Source organism: Coffea arabica, chromosome 4e (genome assembly GCF_036785885.1).
Source record: "Coffea arabica cultivar ET-39 chromosome 4e, Coffea Arabica ET-39 HiFi, whole genome shotgun sequence".
NCBI classification, from domain to species: domain Eukaryota; kingdom Viridiplantae; phylum Streptophyta; class Magnoliopsida; order Gentianales; family Rubiaceae; genus Coffea; species Coffea arabica.
The window spans coordinates 6,987,185-7,005,980 of NC_092317.1; the positions used below are offsets into that span (position 1 = coordinate 6,987,185).

The 18,796-nt window shown below is 36.5% G+C and overlaps 2 protein-coding genes, 1 long non-coding RNA gene, 1 other non-coding gene and 1 pseudogene across 4 annotated transcripts; 4 read left to right on the top strand and 1 right to left on the bottom strand.

Annotated features, from left to right (window-relative positions):
• Positions 1–1,529: 1,529 nt before the first annotated feature.
• Positions 1,530–1,636, top strand: LOC113743120 (small nucleolar RNA R71). The gene has a single exon (XR_003461005.1). It is a non-coding gene; the product is annotated as a small nucleolar RNA R71 (small nucleolar RNA).
• A 4,729-nt stretch (positions 1,637–6,365) lies between these two features.
• On the top strand, positions 6,366–7,224 carry LOC113741501 (kunitz trypsin inhibitor 5-like). Its single transcript, XM_027269031.2, has one exon. It carries the CDS (start codon positions 6,400–6,402, stop codon positions 7,036–7,038), a length of 639 nt encoding a protein of 212 aa, XP_027124832.1. The 5' UTR covers positions 6,366–6,399; the 3' UTR covers positions 7,039–7,224.
• An 893-nt stretch (positions 7,225–8,117) lies between these two features.
• LOC113740636 (miraculin-like) lies at positions 8,118–9,510 on the top strand. The gene is made up of 2 exons (XM_027268180.1): positions 8,118–8,151; positions 8,936–9,510. Exons 1-2 carry the CDS (start codon positions 8,118–8,120, stop codon positions 9,508–9,510), a joined length of 609 nt encoding a protein of 202 aa, XP_027123981.1.
• A 3,647-nt stretch (positions 9,511–13,157) lies between these two features.
• Positions 13,158–15,222, bottom strand: LOC113740638 (cytidine deaminase 1-like; annotated as a pseudogene).
• Positions 15,223–15,818: 596 nt separating this feature from the next.
• LOC140005983 (uncharacterized) lies at positions 15,819–16,943 on the top strand. Its single transcript, XR_011813540.1, has 3 exons — positions 15,819–15,977; positions 16,107–16,171; positions 16,634–16,943. It is a non-coding gene; the product is annotated as an uncharacterized lncRNA (long non-coding RNA).
• The last annotated feature ends 1,853 nt before the right edge of the window (positions 16,944–18,796 follow it).

Genomic DNA, 18,796 nt, shown 5'->3' on the forward strand with positions numbered 1-18,796 from the left:
ATTTCATGGACAAGGTACCCTTATTAACATCAATTTTTATACGTGCTGTACTCAGAAAGGGTCTACCTAATAGTAGAGGTGAGGGATTGAGGGAGTGATCATCATCCATGTCAAGTACATAAAAGTCAGTTGGGAATACCAAATCATTAATTTTAACCAACACGTTCTCAACCAACCTATCAGAATATGCATTAGTTCGGTCAGCTAATTGAATTATTATCTCAGTTTTTTTTAATGGACCTAAATTTAGAGAAGCATAGATAGACTTAGGCATTACATTAATTGACGCCCCTAGGTCCAACATGACCTTTCTAATCAAAGTGTTGCTTATCTTATAGGGGATAGTAAACATATTTGGGTCCCCGTACTTTGGTGGGAGTTTCCTCTAGAGGACCGCTGACACATTCTCCCCAACAATGACTATTTCATTTCCCATCAACCTTCTTCGATTGACGCACAAGTCCCTCAAAAATTTTGCGTACTTCGGCACCTGTTTGATTACGTTTAATAGGAGAATATTGATCTCTATCTTGCAGAACACCTCTAAGATCTCCTTCGCCTTGTCCTGCTTTTTCGGTTTCTCCAGTCTGCTAGGAAATGGAGGCGGGTTAGTTTTAACTGTAATGACTGAGTCCGAGAGTACCTTTGGATTTGTGTCATTGCTGTCCTCCTTCTAAAGCTCATTTTCGATATTTTCCTCATTCTTGTCCTTTGGAATCGTAGGTTCAGGCCCCTGAATTTCCTTTCCGCTCCTTAGGGTCATCGCGCTTACGTTCTTCGGGTTCAATTCAGGCTGAAACGGCAATTTACCTTGGATTTAGGACTCCAAATGGTTGATTGTTATGGCCATTTGATTCATCTGATTTTGCAAGGATTGTATTTGGCTCATTTGATTTCTTATATTATGCAGTTCGGTGTCCGTCTTTTGTTGATGTTGCGCGGTGGTAGTCATCAGCTGTTTCATCATCTCCTCCAAAGATGGGCTAAAGTTCGGTGACGGAGGTGGTCGGGGTTGATACTACTGCTGGTACCCTTATTGTCTATTTGACACAAAGTTAGACTGTCTGTTCCCTCCATAGCTGAAGTTGGGATGGTCCCTCCAATCGGGGTTGTAGATACTTGAATATGGGTCATATGACTTTCTTGGCGCGGGCGCATGGCCAACCATGTTTATGTGTTTTGCATTTTCTTCTTGAACTTACGGACACATCTCTGTAGCATGACCCAAGGCAATGCATATCCCACATACCTTAACTTGTGAGGCACTTCCCACAACTAATTGTCTAACAAACGAAGTTAACTCGGTCAACTGCTGTTGGATAAAGGATGTCTCTACCTTATTCACCTTGCATATCCGGACATCCTCCCTCGTGCCAAATTGCTGCAAATTTTCCACCATTCCTTTAATTAGCTCCCACACTGCTCGAGGGATCTTGTTCACCAGTGTCCCTCCACTTACAGGATCAATTATACTCCTATCTCTAAAGAGTAGCCTCTCGTAAAAATATTGTATGAGCAACTATTCACTTATTTGGTGTTGGGGACACTTGATGCACAATTTTTTGAATCGCTCCCAGTAATCATAAAGTGACTCATCTAGATGCTGGTTGATACCACAGATCTCTTTTCTTAGACTTGCAACTCGAGACACGGGAAAATACTTGTCTAAGAACTTTTTCTTTAGTTGGTCCCACGTGGTGATACTACTTGGAGGTAGGTTGTACAACCAATCTTTTGCAGAGTCCTTCAAGGAGAAGGGAAATGCCCTCATTTTTATTTGCTCTTTTGTGATTCTCGGGGATTTCATACTGTTGTACACGACGTCAAACTCTTGCAGGTGTTTGTAAGGCTCCTCACTTGGTAAACCATAGAATGATGGCAAAAGATGAATTAACCTAGATTTTAATTTAAATGGAGTGTTATCACTCAAACTTGGGAAAGTAACGCATAAACACTGCTGAGTTAAATTAGGAGCAGCCAACTCCCTTAATGTTTGTGCATTAGTCATAGTAATTTTTTCTTGATCTGAGTCACTCGAAGTGTCACCAAACGAATCTGTTGGTTCAACTTTTGGCTCAGGTCTCTGAGATGCAGCACTTGATTGCTCCTCTCTGAATTGTTTGGTCTCTTTTCTTGTTCTACGCACAATCTTCTCTATCTCAGGGTCGAAAATTAATTCACTTATACGAGAAGAACGAGACATACACTCGAAAAGCACCAGAAAATTAGAACAAAAATGAATTTAAAAAGAAACAAATAACTGACACCAGTCCCCGACAGCGGCGCAAAAAATTGACAGGTTGTCGAAACCTGTGCAATAATAAAAATAAACCTAATTGTCAGTTAAAGTAATCAAAATCCGATTCCAAGTATTGGAGCAGGAGTTCTAGGTATGCAATGGGTTATTTGATTCACCCTGTTCCCGAAAAATTTGCTTGATCCGATATACCCGAATGGGATGACTTTTTTTTATAGATAATTATGAATTTGTAGATAGGGCAAGTAGGGTCGTATTCTCAGGGATTGAGGATATTTCTCTCTTAAGAAATTCAAAGTAACACATGGGGTGTTTTTGTATAAACGATGACAATCAAAGAAATTCAAATAAAAATAAAAATAAATAGCTAACTAGAAATTAAATGACAATTCACTAAAATTAGAGTAACAATAATTGAAGGTCTAGCCAAGAAATAACTTCAGCAATGGTTCACCTAATTGATCATCGATGGACAAGCAATTCCAGTTATTTATTAATAAATAGGTTATAACTGCCAAACAAACGTTGATAGTCAACCCCTCCTTATTGTGTTGGTGATTAAGGTACGCCCGTTAACCACTGCTCTAATTTAGAAATAATCCTAAGTACGCCCGTAAAATTTAATTCCCCAATTGGCTTACGTACTAGAGGAACCCTATTCTAACCAAATAACACACTACCAGGGTTATTTTAAATTAGCCCACGTATCCCCTTGACACAAATCTAATCATGCCATTTGTCACTAATTCAAGGCAATTAAACAATTACGGATTTAATGCCCTAATTGACAATAGATTATCAAGTTAACTAATTATCCGAATCCAAGACAATCAATTAATTAAATAATCATAAGTACTGCAATCAAGGAATATACGAATACCAATAAATAAAAAAAAGATAAAATTAAATCGATCTCACAATTTTTAGGCAAACCAAAGTCTCCGTTGTTCGCTGACTAGAGTGAGGGAATTAGTTCATATTTGATGCGAAAAATCCATGCAAAACTAAAGAGAAAGCCGCGGCCATTGTCTCGGAAATTTGGAGAATTCAATTCGCTCCAATGAAGAAAAGATAGCAAAGTTACAAAGGTGATCCCTTGTTTCACTTCGAATGACATACGAAGAAGGAAAAGAAATTACTAAGAACTAAAAGGAAGAAAAGTCAAACTCTCCTAATTGCCCTGACATGCACAGGAGAGGTCCTACTACCAAGCACCAAAGGAAAAAGCAAAAGCTAAAAAAAATCCCCAGTAGTCCTAATCCTCTGCAAGTTTTAGTTTCTATCTAATGCCTCCTCTCCTCTACTGTGTGGCGGCCCAGCCTCTAAAACCGAAGACTCCAGCTTCCTCTTTTTTTTTCTTGCTGTCTTCGGCCAAATTACCAAAAAGTGCTTGCGTCCTCTTGTTCCAAAAATGCTCCTGAATGGCTGCTATTTGAACTCTTTCCCGATGACTGTCAAATTTTCATTGGCTGTGGTATTTTCGTTCTACTCCCTAAAATAAATGTAAATTACGAAAAGTGAGTAGAATTTAATAATTAATCCACATCGGGTCGATAATAAGGAAAATTAATAATAAAATAAATGATAAAATCGCAACCTATCACATAGCAGCTTCGGTATATTGCATTTGGAGAGAAAGGAACTGTAGGCTTATGCAGACAATCCAAAAGGAGATATTTGAATTAGTTAGATGTATACTTTTTTCTCTACATAGAGTTAAGTCGTCTAACACAAGCCTTTGGCTTCATAGGAATTGATTATTAAGAGACACCAATTTTAGTAGTTGAGATGTTCTAGTACGTTAATGATTTGAATAGTTTTTTGGCTGACTGGTTTATTGTGATTGCATTTCTTGGAATATGCCCCTTGTAGTTTTATATCTCCTTTGGATATCAATAAATTTCTTACATACCCCAAAAAAAAAAAATTTAAGTAGAGGAATATGGCTGCCAGCATTTGACAAGATGTGGGTCTTATTTAATTTCAACCTACAGCATTTTCATGAATTATGAAATGGGCACGATAAGTCTAGCACATCACCTGTCCATTAATAAAAAGTCAATCAGACAGTAGACACTGAATCTGCCCTACAATCACTATCTACCTCATAAAAACTCTTCGATTTAGTGAAGAATTGAGGTAATAAACAAACGGTAGATGAATATACTTTAAGAGAAGAGCCAGGTAAAGCCCATACTTCAGAGACAATAGGAATCCGCAAGGAAATTTAGGAGTTAACGCTGAATTTTTGCAAGTAAGCCGACCTTGACTATTCAAAGAAGTAATTAATTGACTTTTTGTCTATTTCGCAAATCTCGTGTAATTGTAGATCCTAAGATCTGATTGCATTTTTGTCAATAATGTAGATTTATAAAATTTTTAAACTACATTGAGTAACACTTAGAGAGCTTATTTTCTTGAATCTTGATATATATATTTCGCCGAGCTCCAGGACCGAAATTTGTTAAACAGCCAAAGTTTTTATTAAAGGTAATCAAATTCATGAGTAGAACTCTAGCACACAATTTGAACCTCATAGTTGAACTATGTCTGGTACACAAAAATAAGTAATTTTTATTTCTTTCTATTCTTTTATCGTAATTTGCAAATTTTAGATTTTGTTTTAAGGTTTCAATTGTATAGTAAAGTTTGTACTATTAATTTATTTTAATCTTCCAAATACATTGTTTCTTTTTATATTCTTTTCATGGTTTTATAGGATATTTTGCTTGCTAGTAAAATCAAATTTTAACATAGTTAGATACATGATAAATAATTTGAATTTGAATTTGAAAATCAAATTGTGCACATATGTCATGCATTCAATCGTGGTGGTATATAAGATAGTATATATATCATGCATCCAACTATTTGTATATATAAGACTAACACATTTTATGACAAAGGTATTTTAGAAAAGAAAAAACTAAAATACTAAATCAACAAATCAAATTTGTTTTTTAATATAATGTAGATGTAGACATAGATGGTTGGGTTCACTTCTTATGCAGAACAGTTTGTGGATTATTTTCTTAAATTAAAGAGTAAATTACTCAAAGCTTTTGTGCTTTTGTATGATATCATATGGCCTTCCTAAGGTTTCAAAATATATATATAACTTCCATGTAATTTTATGTAAAATGAAAATTTGATAGAAAATAGTTTCCATAAAGGTATTAGTTGAAAAGCCTATACTGCCATGACTTAAGCACTAATTTAAATAAGAGTCTAGCCATTTTATATAAAATTATAAGAAGATTGCATTGATAGATGCAAAACTAGAACTAGATTAAGGAGATACTTATGTAAAATCATACAAAGGTTAAGTGCATATTAAAATTTCATTACAAGCATTCTTGGTGCGCATCTCGGTCAATTACTGTGATCGAATATACTTTCCGTTCAATTTTTCATTTTACATAAAATTATAGGGCAATTAAATAGACATTTCAAAACTTTAAAGGAATTGTCTGGTACTATACAAAAGCACAAGGGGTTATGAGCAATTTGCCCTAAATTAAAAGTAAAACCTGCAGCAGTTCCGAGCCTCGTTCCTTAGACTACGTAAATGGAAGACGAGTAGTAACTTTTGAAGCCGAAAACGATGTCCAACCCAGAACCACTTTCTTTGACTTCATGCAGTTCTTAAAAATGCATTCCATATAACTATTGGCTGGAGTACTAAGATTTGGACCCGCTTTAAAGATAGATTGGCATATTACTTAATCACAATATTCTTGCTCCAACTTTGGGCATTGAAGATGTTAATCTTCAGTGCAGGCTGACCTAAAAAAAAAAAAAGACTACAATATCATCCCCGATCAAGCTATAAAGTAGTTAAAGCCCGCCAGCAGCTTTTGATTGGTTTTGAATCTCCCTGTGTGTTTAAACAAATTTGGTGGGATCAATTAGTTTAAAGAAATTAATTTGAGTCAAAATCTATCTAACCAAAACGGAAATGGAACGAAATGTATTCGGAAAATCAGTTTCAGGCAGCCCACAGCTCCAGTGGCATACAGTACGTGCAACCTGAATACTTTTGGACTAGCATTAGCTATTTAAGCAGAAGATGGAAGCCATTTTCTACATCCTCAAACACTCAATCTGTACTTGGTTAAGTGAAAAGCTAAGAAGTAGCTCTAATGGCGAACACGTCAGTACTCTTCATCCTTTCATTCCTTGTAATATTTTCTATTTCCACAAACTTCTTCTCTTCAGCTGCTGAAGCACCCGAGCCAGTGCTCGATGTAGCTGGAAAGATGCTTCGAACTTACCTCAACTACTACATACTACCAGCCAATGTCTTCCGGGGCAGATACAGAGGTGGAGGGCTTACACTATCCGGCATCGGCAATGACACTTGCCCAGCTGGTGTTTTTCAAGAAACGTCTGAACAAATAAATGGCATCCCCTTGACATTTTTCCCTGTGAACCAGAAGAAAGGTGTGGTTCGTGTCTCCACAGACTTAAACATCAAATTCGATTATCCAGATACCTGTGACGAATCTCCAGTTTGGAGCGTTGATAATTATGTTGATCCATCGGCTGACAGCTTTGTGAACATTGGCGGAGCTGTTGGAAACCCTGGTCCTGAGACTTTAAGTAGTTGGTTCAAGATTCAAAAATTTGGCTATCATGATTACAAGCTTGTTTTTTGTCCCACAGTATGCAGCTATTGTGATGTTATTTGCAAAGATGTTGGCATAACATACCAGGATGGGAAAAGACGTTTGTCTCTGACAACTGATTATCCACACAGGGTCGTATTCCAGCGGGCATAAAGATGAGATTCTAGCCGTGTTAATGCACTTTGGATGCATTGCAATACAATAGTCTTTCTACAAAGATATGAATAATATTAGTAATAAGGAAGCCTCCCTGAAAAAATGGGAGGAAACCATGTAATAATGAAGCATTAAAGTGCTTGTGTTGATGAATAAGCAAGAAAAATATCTGAAAGTTGCTCTTTTGTTGTTTTTTAGGTTCATAATAAGATAATTATAACTAATAGAGAACGAGGGTTACTTTTAACTTGGTAAATTTTAATTTTCAGTTCTTGCTAAATGTCTAAGAATGATTTTTAATCTTTAATTAGAGGAATATGGAAACCAGCTTTAGAACGAATCTTTAGGTTATAGAGTATAAATCATAAAGTCTATAAGTTCTTAGAGCATTTGATAACTGTAAATTTGAGGAATGATGGACTCTGTTATCCTCCTAAGTCATTGAATTTCGGAATGGGAACTATAAGTCTAGCACTTCATAATCCACTAATAAAAGAATAAATTACATATAACCCCCTATGTAAATTTATAGATTGCCATATGATTCCCTTAATATTTCAAAATACCCACATTACTCCCTTAAAGTTTCATATTAAGTGCAAATTTGACGAAAAATAGACTTCATAATGTGGTCTGTTGAAGTACAAGTATTGTTCTTACTCAAGTATTAAATCAAACAACAGCTTGACCACTTGGCATAAAAGTATAGGAGGGTTATGTGGACAAAAATCACTTGAGACTAAAGTAGATATTCATGCAAAGGGGATAAGTAGATATTATGACTCCATTACAAACACTTTTTGAGTGCGGTTAGTTCAACCGCCATAACTGTTGATATTTTCTGTCCAATTTTCATTTTACATTAAACTATAGGTGGTTCATGTAGATTTTTTGAAATCTTAAGAGGGTAAAGTGGAAATGTGGAAAAACCATAGGGAACCGGTTATGTATAATTTACCCTTAATTATGAAGTCAAAGATAGAGCGGTAGAGGCTATATCTTAAGGACAATTGCTAATTACAGTATAAAAGTTCATCGATTAAGTAAAAAGAAGTGAAGTATCTAAGAAATGGCAGATGATTACTCCAAAAGTCCAAAGAGAAGAGCCAGGTAAACTTGGTGAAGTCCACAATTTGGAGACGAGAGGAATCCGGAAGGAAAAAGAGAAGTTAATGCCATTCATGCAATTAAGTCAACCTTGACTCCTCAAGAAGCATCAATCAAGTAACTCTGGCCTTTGGGACGGTAAATGAACTACGAAACTCACTAACTTTTGCTGCTATTAATATAGCTATGAATAGTGTAATTCTTGATTAAGACCTCCACGGACGTTGAAATTGACGTTTTTATTCTGTATCCAGTGGCTTTGTTCTTATCTCAATCAGGGTACGTAGTGCTATATAACTTTTGTATTCAAATTTGCTTTTAGCCAGAATCTAATTTATCGACCAATAATCAATTTCAAACCGCACAATACATTAGCTGGCTACCCGTGTATAGAACAAGTTGCAGATTCTATATGTGAAAAAGCTAATCCCCATCAAGCAAGAAACAATGTGCACTGACGGATTCCATTGACTTAATTGAGTCATTTTAGACTTGGAAGACGTTATTACAGACTGAAGAATTCTTTATTAGATTGAGTTGCGGTTTTCATTGCTGCAAGAACGTGATGTGCAGAAAAATCAAAGTCAAAACCCATGAACAATGTGAAAACCCCATTCATTGTGCACTTGGTTTAGCTATTTTATTAATACCGAATCCGCAATCCCTTTTGCCCAGTTCAGATCATCAGCCGAATTAAAGTTCAGCAAGGAAGAAAGATGAAGGTCCCCCCTTGTTCTATTTCCATTAGTTCTCATTTCCATATACACAAACTCCTTGTTCTGTCAAGCTGCTGCTGAATCAGTCCAGCCAGCAGCGGTTTTTGGTGTAGATGGGAAGGAGGTTCGGACAGACCTCTTCTACTACATCCGACCAGCCAACAACCGCGGCAAAGATAGAGGAGGAGGGCTCGGGCTGCGCAGCATTGGCAACGACAGTTGTCCACTTGTCGTAATCCAGGAAACAATCGAGCTCAGAGATGGCCTGCCGCTGACATTTTCACCGGCCGTGGCCCCTAAGGATAATGTGGTACGCGTCTCAACTGATCTCAACATCCAAGTTGCATTTCCGGATACATGTAACCAACCTACTGTTTGGAGAGTTGATGTTTCCGATGAATCTAAAGGAAGGAAGTTTGTGAATCTTGGTGGGGTGATTGGAAATCCGGGGCCTGAGACTCTAGGCAACTGGTTCAAGATTGAAAAGGTTGGAGATCATGGGAACAAGTATAAGCTTGTCTATTGTCCAACAGTATGCAGCTATTGCAAAGTTAATTGTAAGAATCTTGGGATCGTTTATGAGAATGGGCTAAGACGTTTGGCTCTGAGTCATAGACCTTTCAAGGTCATATTCACTCAAGCATGAATAATGCATATATCCTACGTGAAAAATACTGCAAAACAAGAAATGATACGTAGTAATCTAATTTTATGTCATCATCCCACGAATCAAATGAGCTCGTTTTGTTTTCTAATAAAGTCTGAGGCCATCAAATATGGTATTTCTCATTTGACCAATTATTCTGTAATTCTTGGAAGGTTTTGTTGTCTTAAATATGCTCTAATTCTCTCTATCTTGAATATGGTTTCTTTCTTTTCTCGTGCTTTTTTTTTGTCCTGCTTAACTTTTGGTCTTCTAATTCTTTCAGATTTAGTTATTAAATTTGGAATTTCTGAAGTCTATTTTGTATCTATGGTATGTGTAATGTATCATCTGCCATTAATGCAGATCTTAGGAACAAAATTATGAAATTTTTCAAAAAAAAAAAAGATTCTTGTAAAAGTGAATCTTGGAAGACAATTTTTTTTCTTTTTTTCTTTTTTTGGGCGAGAATAATTTTGGACATTGTCTGAACCAATGGACTGGGTGGGCTTATGTAAGTGGAGGATTAAATAGATCCAACAAATTGCAAAAATTTGTCATTACGAAACCCATTCCCTCAATTATTGCAAATCGTACTCCCAAACCATTATAGCCTGTAACTACCCCAATAGATCACTCCCCCACAACATTCAAATATGTCCAGTACCACTGTCACCTCCCATTGGGCCTTTCTAGCTATGCAAGCCCTGCATCTTTCACCATCAGGCATAAAGTAGGGTGGGATAGAGATTTTCTTTCTTTTTTTTTTTTTCATTGAAAAATGGAAGAAAGCATTCTTGTTTGAGAACTGAGACCCCATCTTGCATAGTATATCTGCAATTTAGCAAAGGAAGAAGCAATCTGCATGATTTTAATTGTCATGATTAACAGTGCCCAAACCAACATAAATTAGAAGGAATTTGTACCATGATACACTTTCTCATTTCAGAAATGATTTGAGTATTAGGGAACCGAAGAATCCACCCAAAGATATTAAAGCATTTCCCCCCTCCATAATCATAACTCCCCTTGACAATATTCTTTCAGATTGGACTCTGATAGGTGCTCATCCACCAGAAGGAAGCAGGAAGGATCTTGTCTAGAGAACAAGTCATTGTCAAGCTGGTGGTTGGGAAAAAGAGGGACTCTAAATTTGAGTGTTGGGGTATACAGGAATTGACCTCATTCAAGACACGAATTGCTTATTCGTCGGGCACTTACTCTTAAGGCTGAATGATGAAAGATACGAATTGCTTATTTGTCAGGCACTTACTCTTGAGGCTAATAGATGAATCAAACTATTTGATACTTGAATTGAACTCGATTTGATAAGAGTTCGTTTGAATTTGATTTGACAAATAGTCAATCCAAAATAGGACGATATTTTATGTATGATAACATTCAAACTCAATAAAAAAAATCCTTTTCAATTTGGTTCGACAAATAAACAAATTTTTAAATTCATTAAAATAATTAAACAAATTTAAAAATTGGGATATTTGACGTGATTAGTTTCGTTTGCACCCCTACTTACTCTAGATTAAGTAACATCTGGAATTTCATCTTTTCATGAGGTTCGGGAACGACATTGAAGATAATTTGGTAACAACAAATAAAGTTTGAACAAAGAGGTTTCCTTTTTCATTTCTTCTTTTTTCATGAGGTTCGGGAACGACGTTGAAGATAATTTGGTAACAACAAATAAAGTTTGAACAAAGACGTTTCCTTTTTCATTTTTTTAATAGATCATCAAACATAATGATGCTTTATACAAACAAAATACTTTTCGTACATAAAAGAAGACTCCAGTGTCCCCCCATGTTTACTGGCATATTGAACAAATTATTATGCTTTTATTGTCATTCATCAAGTGAGAGGCCTACCATATTTCATTTGTGATTCCTCTCGTCTCCAGATCCCAAACACTTTGGCTGGACAAAATGTGCATCAAGAAACTGTACCGATTTTGTGAGCGCCACAAGGTTCGGAATGTTATTATTGCCAATACACAACTGTTCAAGCTTCAACACCATCATCGCGAAAGTCTTGGTCTAGTAGTAGCTGATGTTGAAACTCTAGAATTTAGAAGTCCTGCGTTCTAATTCCTTTTCTCTTTTTTGCTTCTTAAATTTCACTATACTCCTACATTTAAAAAAAAAAAAAAAAAACCTTCAACATCATCAAAAGTATAGTCTGAAGTCAAATGATACTGCCATAGTTGAATTTTTATCTCTGCATCATTTCTTGGTGAAATGATAAAAGTTATCCCTATCCAAATCTAAATCGCATTTCGACTTGTACGTGAAGGGAGTTTTGATATTTCATTCAATAATAATTGTAGAAAATAAATTTACATTGTGACATTAACTCCACTTGGATCCTGAGCCTCCTAATTAAGTTCCATTTTTGTACACCATACTACAACTTATTTGTACCATATTTATGACTTGTTGACACTACATTCTTACTCATTCATCTCTAGGGTAAATTAATTTGTTTGAAATGAAACTTGTGAGCCAACGCACATTTCACTAGCTGATTTCTTGTCAATGTAGCCTATAATTTAGTTATCCATGTAATGCCTAGGGTTGCATTCGAAAACTTGTGACTTTTGGATTGTATGCCTAGGGTTGCATTTGATAACTTGTGCCTTTTGGACTGTAAGAATAGGTACATTGCTGCCCACCCAAAAAAAAAAAAAAGGATATCAAAGGACTCCATATTTTTTTTGTTATATGGGAGAACTGGCTATCAAGTATACTGGACCACTTTGAACAGATAAATTAGTGGTTTTAATGATGAAAAGCAATAGTTTCGAGAAAGGAAAGCCACAAGATTCAGTAAATGGAAGTGTATCTGTCAACTTGAAGCCGGAAAGTGAAGAAAACAAAACTGTGGATTCTCAATTTGACTTTGTATGAATGGCACATGCACCACTTGATGTTGGTTAATTAGGAAGCCCAATTTTAAATTTTTTTTTTTGGACAGCCTAACATGAACTTCATTGGCAACGCATGCATGAGATTACAAAATATATAATAATTGGCCGAATTTAGCCATCACTAATCCCAATTGCATAGTACAATGCAAATGGCAATATAATAAGAATAGACACTAACATATTAAATAAATACAGACATTAACACAATAATATATTAAGAATAATAAAATTTGGCTTTTTTTAAAAAAAAATTGTGTTTCAACATACATATATTTGCTCTGTGGAGAAATGGATTGGATGACTCAGAAGGAGGAAGTATAAGTGAAAAGTTTCGGATTCGAACTCTTTCACTTATGCTTAAAAAAAAAAATCACATTCATTTACTCTCAAATCAAATCCATCCTTATCGTTAACTGCACTCTTAACAGTCTACACTGTAATTGTAGGACTCTCCAGCCTAATTGCCTAGCTTGTGTATCCAGACGGACAAGCTCTGAGTCTCTTCCGGTGCTGATGGACCTTGTCAATAACCAACAGCTTGAAATCAAATCACTTCAGTGAAAAACTGAAGATTCATAATTCATAATTTCAATTAGCACTTCGATACCTTTATTATGTACAAAGAATTGAGGTTTCATGCATATTTAATTGTCTTAACAATCCTAGTCCATTCATCGAAGAGTAATCCTAATTAGTAATGACCCTATAGTCAACTGTGAAGTATGAAACACTCTGGAAATTCACTGTCATTATTGTTTTGCATCCCAACTTCTTGACTAGCATAGTTTGGCTTATCGCACCGTCCAGCAAAACTGGGACCAATGCTCCTGAAATCCATGTATCAAAACTTCAAAAGTCTCATGAATAATAATAATAATGTCTTTGACACGTTTGGTCACATTACATGCCTCTAGACTTGCAGTTTTTCTTCCTCTTCTATTTTTCTGTGGGATGGTTTCTTCCACAAATATATATATATATATGTGTATGTAATTGTTCATCTTCATCTTATGCAGTGGACAATTGTTAGTGGATGGATGTGTTCCGCACTAAATTACCTGAATCAAACCAGATTATTCTACACATATAGTGCTTTGGTTGGATAATGTTAGGCCAGTGCACACTGCACCAACCCCCACATCCATATCAAACAATCTCTCTATGTCACTATTAAAGAACAAGATCATGGCAAGATGAGAAAAACATGCATGTAACAATTATGGCAAATTATCCAATTGGCCCTTGAACTCTTTGTCTAGGTAAAAATAAGCCCCTCATCTATTTTTTGCTGACTTTAAGCCCTCGAACTTGTAAAATTGGACACCCGTGACCCTTTTAGCCAGTTTCTCCGGTTTTGCAACCGGAAGGCCAATTCACACGGATGCCAGCGTGCTTCTTCAAAGGGTATTTTTGTCCGCGTCTTTTAAACAAAAATGGAACAACTCCACCTTCTTCCTCCATTTCTGCAAAACCCTCGTTGCCGCCGCTTTCTCTCTTCTCATTCTCTGCAGGAGAGTGATACCACCACTTTCAGGAATCTCCCCACTAGCAGAATCATAGCTATTCCTTCGACTCCCCAATTCTCCCCCACTCTGGACACCAGTCCTATCAAAATTAGACGCTAAAACACTATTCTCATCCAAACCTTCCAGTGGAGATGCCATTGCAGCCGCTATTCTCGGCGAGACCACCATAGTTGTCTCCGGCGAGACCACCATATCCATAAGAGCAGGGAGTAGGAGCGAGTTCAAGTGAAGAGATCACATAGCAATTGCAATGAACCAGCCCCAAACTCAGATTATATGCTGCAGACTCGATATATGATCCCCTGTACACTTTCCCTTAGGGATCCATCAGGGCCACCTCGGATAGGCACCCGCTATACGGTGCATGTGACTTGTTGGCAGCCTCCAAGGCTTCTATCCTCAGAAAGGCCTCACTTTCTTCCAACTCTCCCTAAAACCCATTGCTTAAATTTTTAAAATTCCCATCAAGTTCGGATTCTTTTGAATAGCCATTGCACCAATTTGCCTGTTTTCGGGAAGTATCAAAAGATAGCCCAGTGCTATGGGGTTCAAGGAGGAGGGGAGATTCTTTATCCAACAGATCACAGGGGCCAAATGGGTTGGTTAAGAATTCCGGCAATGGCTTAAAGGAGAGGGGAGATTTTGAAAAGTTTTGATTTGGGTGGTCGGAGGTGATGAGGATTTGGAGAGAGGAAGAATCCCGGAGTTCTTGGAAGAACTGGCGGCAGTGGCCACAAGGGGCGGCGGAGACGGCGAGAGCAATGTGGTGAGGGCAGCCATGGACGACGAGGTTGTTGCAGAGGAACTGCTCTGCGTGGACGGATTGATGTAAGGGGAGACTAGGGAACTCGAGATCGACGCCTATAAAAACGCGGCTGTTGGAGTCGAGGCCGATGGCCCTGACGGAGAATTTGGAGATGGGAGGACGAGCAAGAGACTGGGCTGGTTGAACAAATGTGGGGAGGAGGTGGAGGAGTTGTTCCCTTTTTGCTTAGAAGATGCGGACAAAAATGTCCTTTGAAGAAGCACACTGGCATTCGTGTGAATTGACCTTCCGGTTGCAAAACCGGAGAAACTGGCTAAAAGGGTCACGGGTGTCCAATTTTACAAGTTCGAGGGCTTAAAGTCAGCAAAAAATAGATGAGGGGCTTATTTTTATCTAGACAAAGAGTTCAAGGGCCAATTGGATAATTTGCCCTAACAATTAAGATCTTTGAGCTTTGGATCAGTTAGATTAATACAACTCATATTTATCCAATTAAGATCTTCAAAGTGTATACGATCCTCGTGATATATTTTTTTTTCTAGTAATGCGATAAGTTAAAGAAAAGGAAAATTCATGTCCATTTATAATATGGATGCTATCACAATAGAAGTGCATAGAACTATGTGCCTCTTTTTCAAACATTTTCTGTTTATAGCTAGTATGGTGAGAATTATAAAATATTGAGTGTGTTTGGATTGTATATTATTTGAGAAGATTTTTTGAAAAAAAAAATACTGTAATACTTTTTTGATGTGACGTATATGAGATAAAAAGGTAATTAGCAAATGTATTGATGATGAAAGCAAATAAAATTTAATAAATATTTGTCTTTGAAGAATTTTGAAAAATAGATTTATAATTTTTCTAACAAACCTTACTAAATTATCCAAAATGGTTCGCCCATCTTGCAATTTGACTTTTGTGTGGAGCAGTATTTACACTGCTATATTTGTCAGATATGGTGCACTAGTATTCCTGTATTTATCTCTTCCTTTCCATTATAAAATCCAAGTCTCATTGACCAGAAAAAAGAAAGGAAAAAAATATTATAATTTTGTCGACTATAAAAGCACCCTTCTGTTCATTCTTCATCTTCTCAATCCACCAATCTGAGTTCTTTGCCTCTTTCCCTCTCCACCTTTCAAGATCCCCTTTTATTCTGCTCTATGAATCATGGATCACAAATCTTTATTTAAGCTGCTCCTTCTGTTATTGGCCTTTTCTTTAGTATTCTCAAGTAAGTAAAAGAGTTGAAGCTTCTTCAATCCAGCTAGTAATATCTGCTGAAGCTCCAGCTAGTAATATTTGCTGAAGTCTTTCTCTTCGATTGAGAAATCTTATGTGCCTTTAATTCTGTGGCTGACAGGAAACCTCAAGGCAACAAGCTGGGACAGGGATAGTCCATCAGTTGTCCAAGAATTACATAAACAGGTCCTTCTAATTTTCTTTTATCACCTTTCTGCCTAATGAACTCCATGTACTTCAGTGTCTTTCTTTCTTTCTTTTTGTGATTCTTTTGATATTTCAGTTGAATTAATACCAAATATCACATCAAACATCTAAATAGCTACATGATTATCTTTTATTTTTCAGTAGTCCAGTAGATGAACAAACATGGAAATTAAACTGCCAAGAAATTTTTTTGACCTACTATGATGTAGAACCACAAGGTCTCCAACAACCTAAAACCACGAAGTATGATTCATATTGAAGCACAAATTCTTGGTCTGTTTATTTATTTATTTTTGTTTTTGGGACTTGGAGAAATGTTCTAGCTCTAATTGTTATTAAACTGTATTGAGGTTTATCAGAGATCTTGATTCTGAATCTGAAATGATAATCTAAACTCTGTTTTTTTTCCCTTTTCTTTTTCTTTGGTTTGTGATGGACCAGCATTTGTCCAGGGCGCTCCTAGAGGAGAATGAATCATCATTTTTAGAGGGGAGAATGGACATTGAAAGCCTAGACTATTCGGGCGCAGGTGCAAACAATCACCATGATCCAAAACCCCCTGGAAGTCTTTAGTTAGTTCCCGGATCAGAGTCTGCTTTTGTTCGTGTAAATGATGTGTAACGATGATTAGTAGAGATTCTAGACCAAGATTATCTATTTTTGTGCTAAGGACGCATTGCTTCTCCAAAATTTGAGTGTTGAAGTTTGTATTTGTGAGATTACCAATCAATAAAAAGATGTTATCTGAAAACTATACTGCTATTCAATACCTTAAAAAACAAACCAAACCAAACCAAAAAAAGAAAGCAAAGCGCAAAGAAAAAGCGAAGTAGCACTCATTTGTTTCACTTGCTGGCAAGTTCGGAGCCATTTCCAAGAACTTCCTCCCTGTTTCAAAAGATTGAGCAGCACTTTTAATATGCAATTTTATACTACTTTTAAGTTGCTATAAAGTGATTTCTAGTCTAGTGGTGATAACAATTGATTATTAGTACTTTTAATTAAACTAATAGTTGAACCTAATCATTTCTGGAAAGCATGCAAAGTGGAGTTTAGCGATGGTTCTTGCTTGGAAGGCTCCGGACATGACTTGCTATTTTATTCATTGCACAATTTTAACTGATTAGTTTTGTTTGAGTACTGACGAAGTAATGGACAAATAAGAAACAGTAACGGCTTAAAATTTTGTCCAAAAGTATAAGCCCAGCGGCTTAGTCTTTGACAACAATGCCAGGTCCACGTTTAGAAAGCTGAATCACGGACGTGGGCTGTCCACTGATAAACATCATCATCTGACGAACTTAGGGCCCCCAACAGATTGGAGCCTAAGTCTTAATAACAAGCCCATGCGCTTAATGCTCAAGGGAGCTGCTGCTGAAAGATCTAAGGAACCCCTGTTGGTAATATTCCTTGATTGCAGCAAATATGAGTAGCTTTTTTTTTTTCGTAACGGTAATATTTGTATAACTTACTCTAGTTTAGTTTAGGAAGGAAATTTTTAACTGACGGTTTTCTGAAAGAAGCCACTCAAAAGTGACAATTATAATTAAATAACATGTATATGGTGGAAGGCAAAAGTTGAACCCTTGATCTCCCACCTCCGCCAAGACTTTAAGAGGCTATTGGCAAATGAGCGGTGAATACGAGTGGTTGGCTGGGACAATATTGTTGAGTTGTGATTTGTCACGGGCCATTCAGAATATGGCGGTCTATATTATTGAGTTGTCGAATGGACTTAAAATAAATGCATAATCTCGTAGGCCTTTATTCATATTTGGGTGACATTTGGCAATCCCAGAAAATGCTGCACAATTGCACAAAGGGATAATTTCTAATAGTTGCACTCACCTCCACTAAGGTTTGAAAATTAGCACTAACTTCTCCTAGCATGGATTTGGGGCTTATAGTTGACATAAGATAGGATGAATTTACTTCTATATCCTAAGAGTTTTAGGTTGTTAGTAAACAAATTCGGGGCAAAAAAAAATTAGGGCAATAAACAAGTCTAAAATAGCTAATTAAACAGCATTAACTGTTATTTTTTGCTTTATTAGGCATTGTAAGTGCACTTACAAAATGGCGCCAATTGATACTCCAACATGGTGCCATTTTGTGATTGACAACGAACAATGCTAATCATATATTTTCTACATAGAAGAGATGCAGAAGCAAGAAAAATGTAGGAGAAATAAACCTCTAGACAAGGCTTCATAAAAGAATAAGTTTCGGAGGTTTTGGTTGAACTTATTTCATCTTATGCATTCATGAAACAAAAGGAGAAAGAAAACAGAAATCAAGGCAAAATCTGAGGATTTTTCTGTTAAAAATCTGTGGCAATCAAAAAATGATAGGTAAGCAATCCTTTATCATTTTAACTTAATACACGAAGTTGTGGTGTTAGTTATAGTACGATGAAATTGTTGTGCCGATCATGAGAGAACATAACTGTGTACGAAATATGGTAAATAGTGTGAAATCGATATACTATAAAGTATGGCAATAAAAAACTCTCTTGTATTGATCAAAGATAAATTTTCTTGCTTGAGCAACAATCTCTTTAGATGCTTCAGAATCTCATATTTCTAAACATATGTTTTTTGCTTT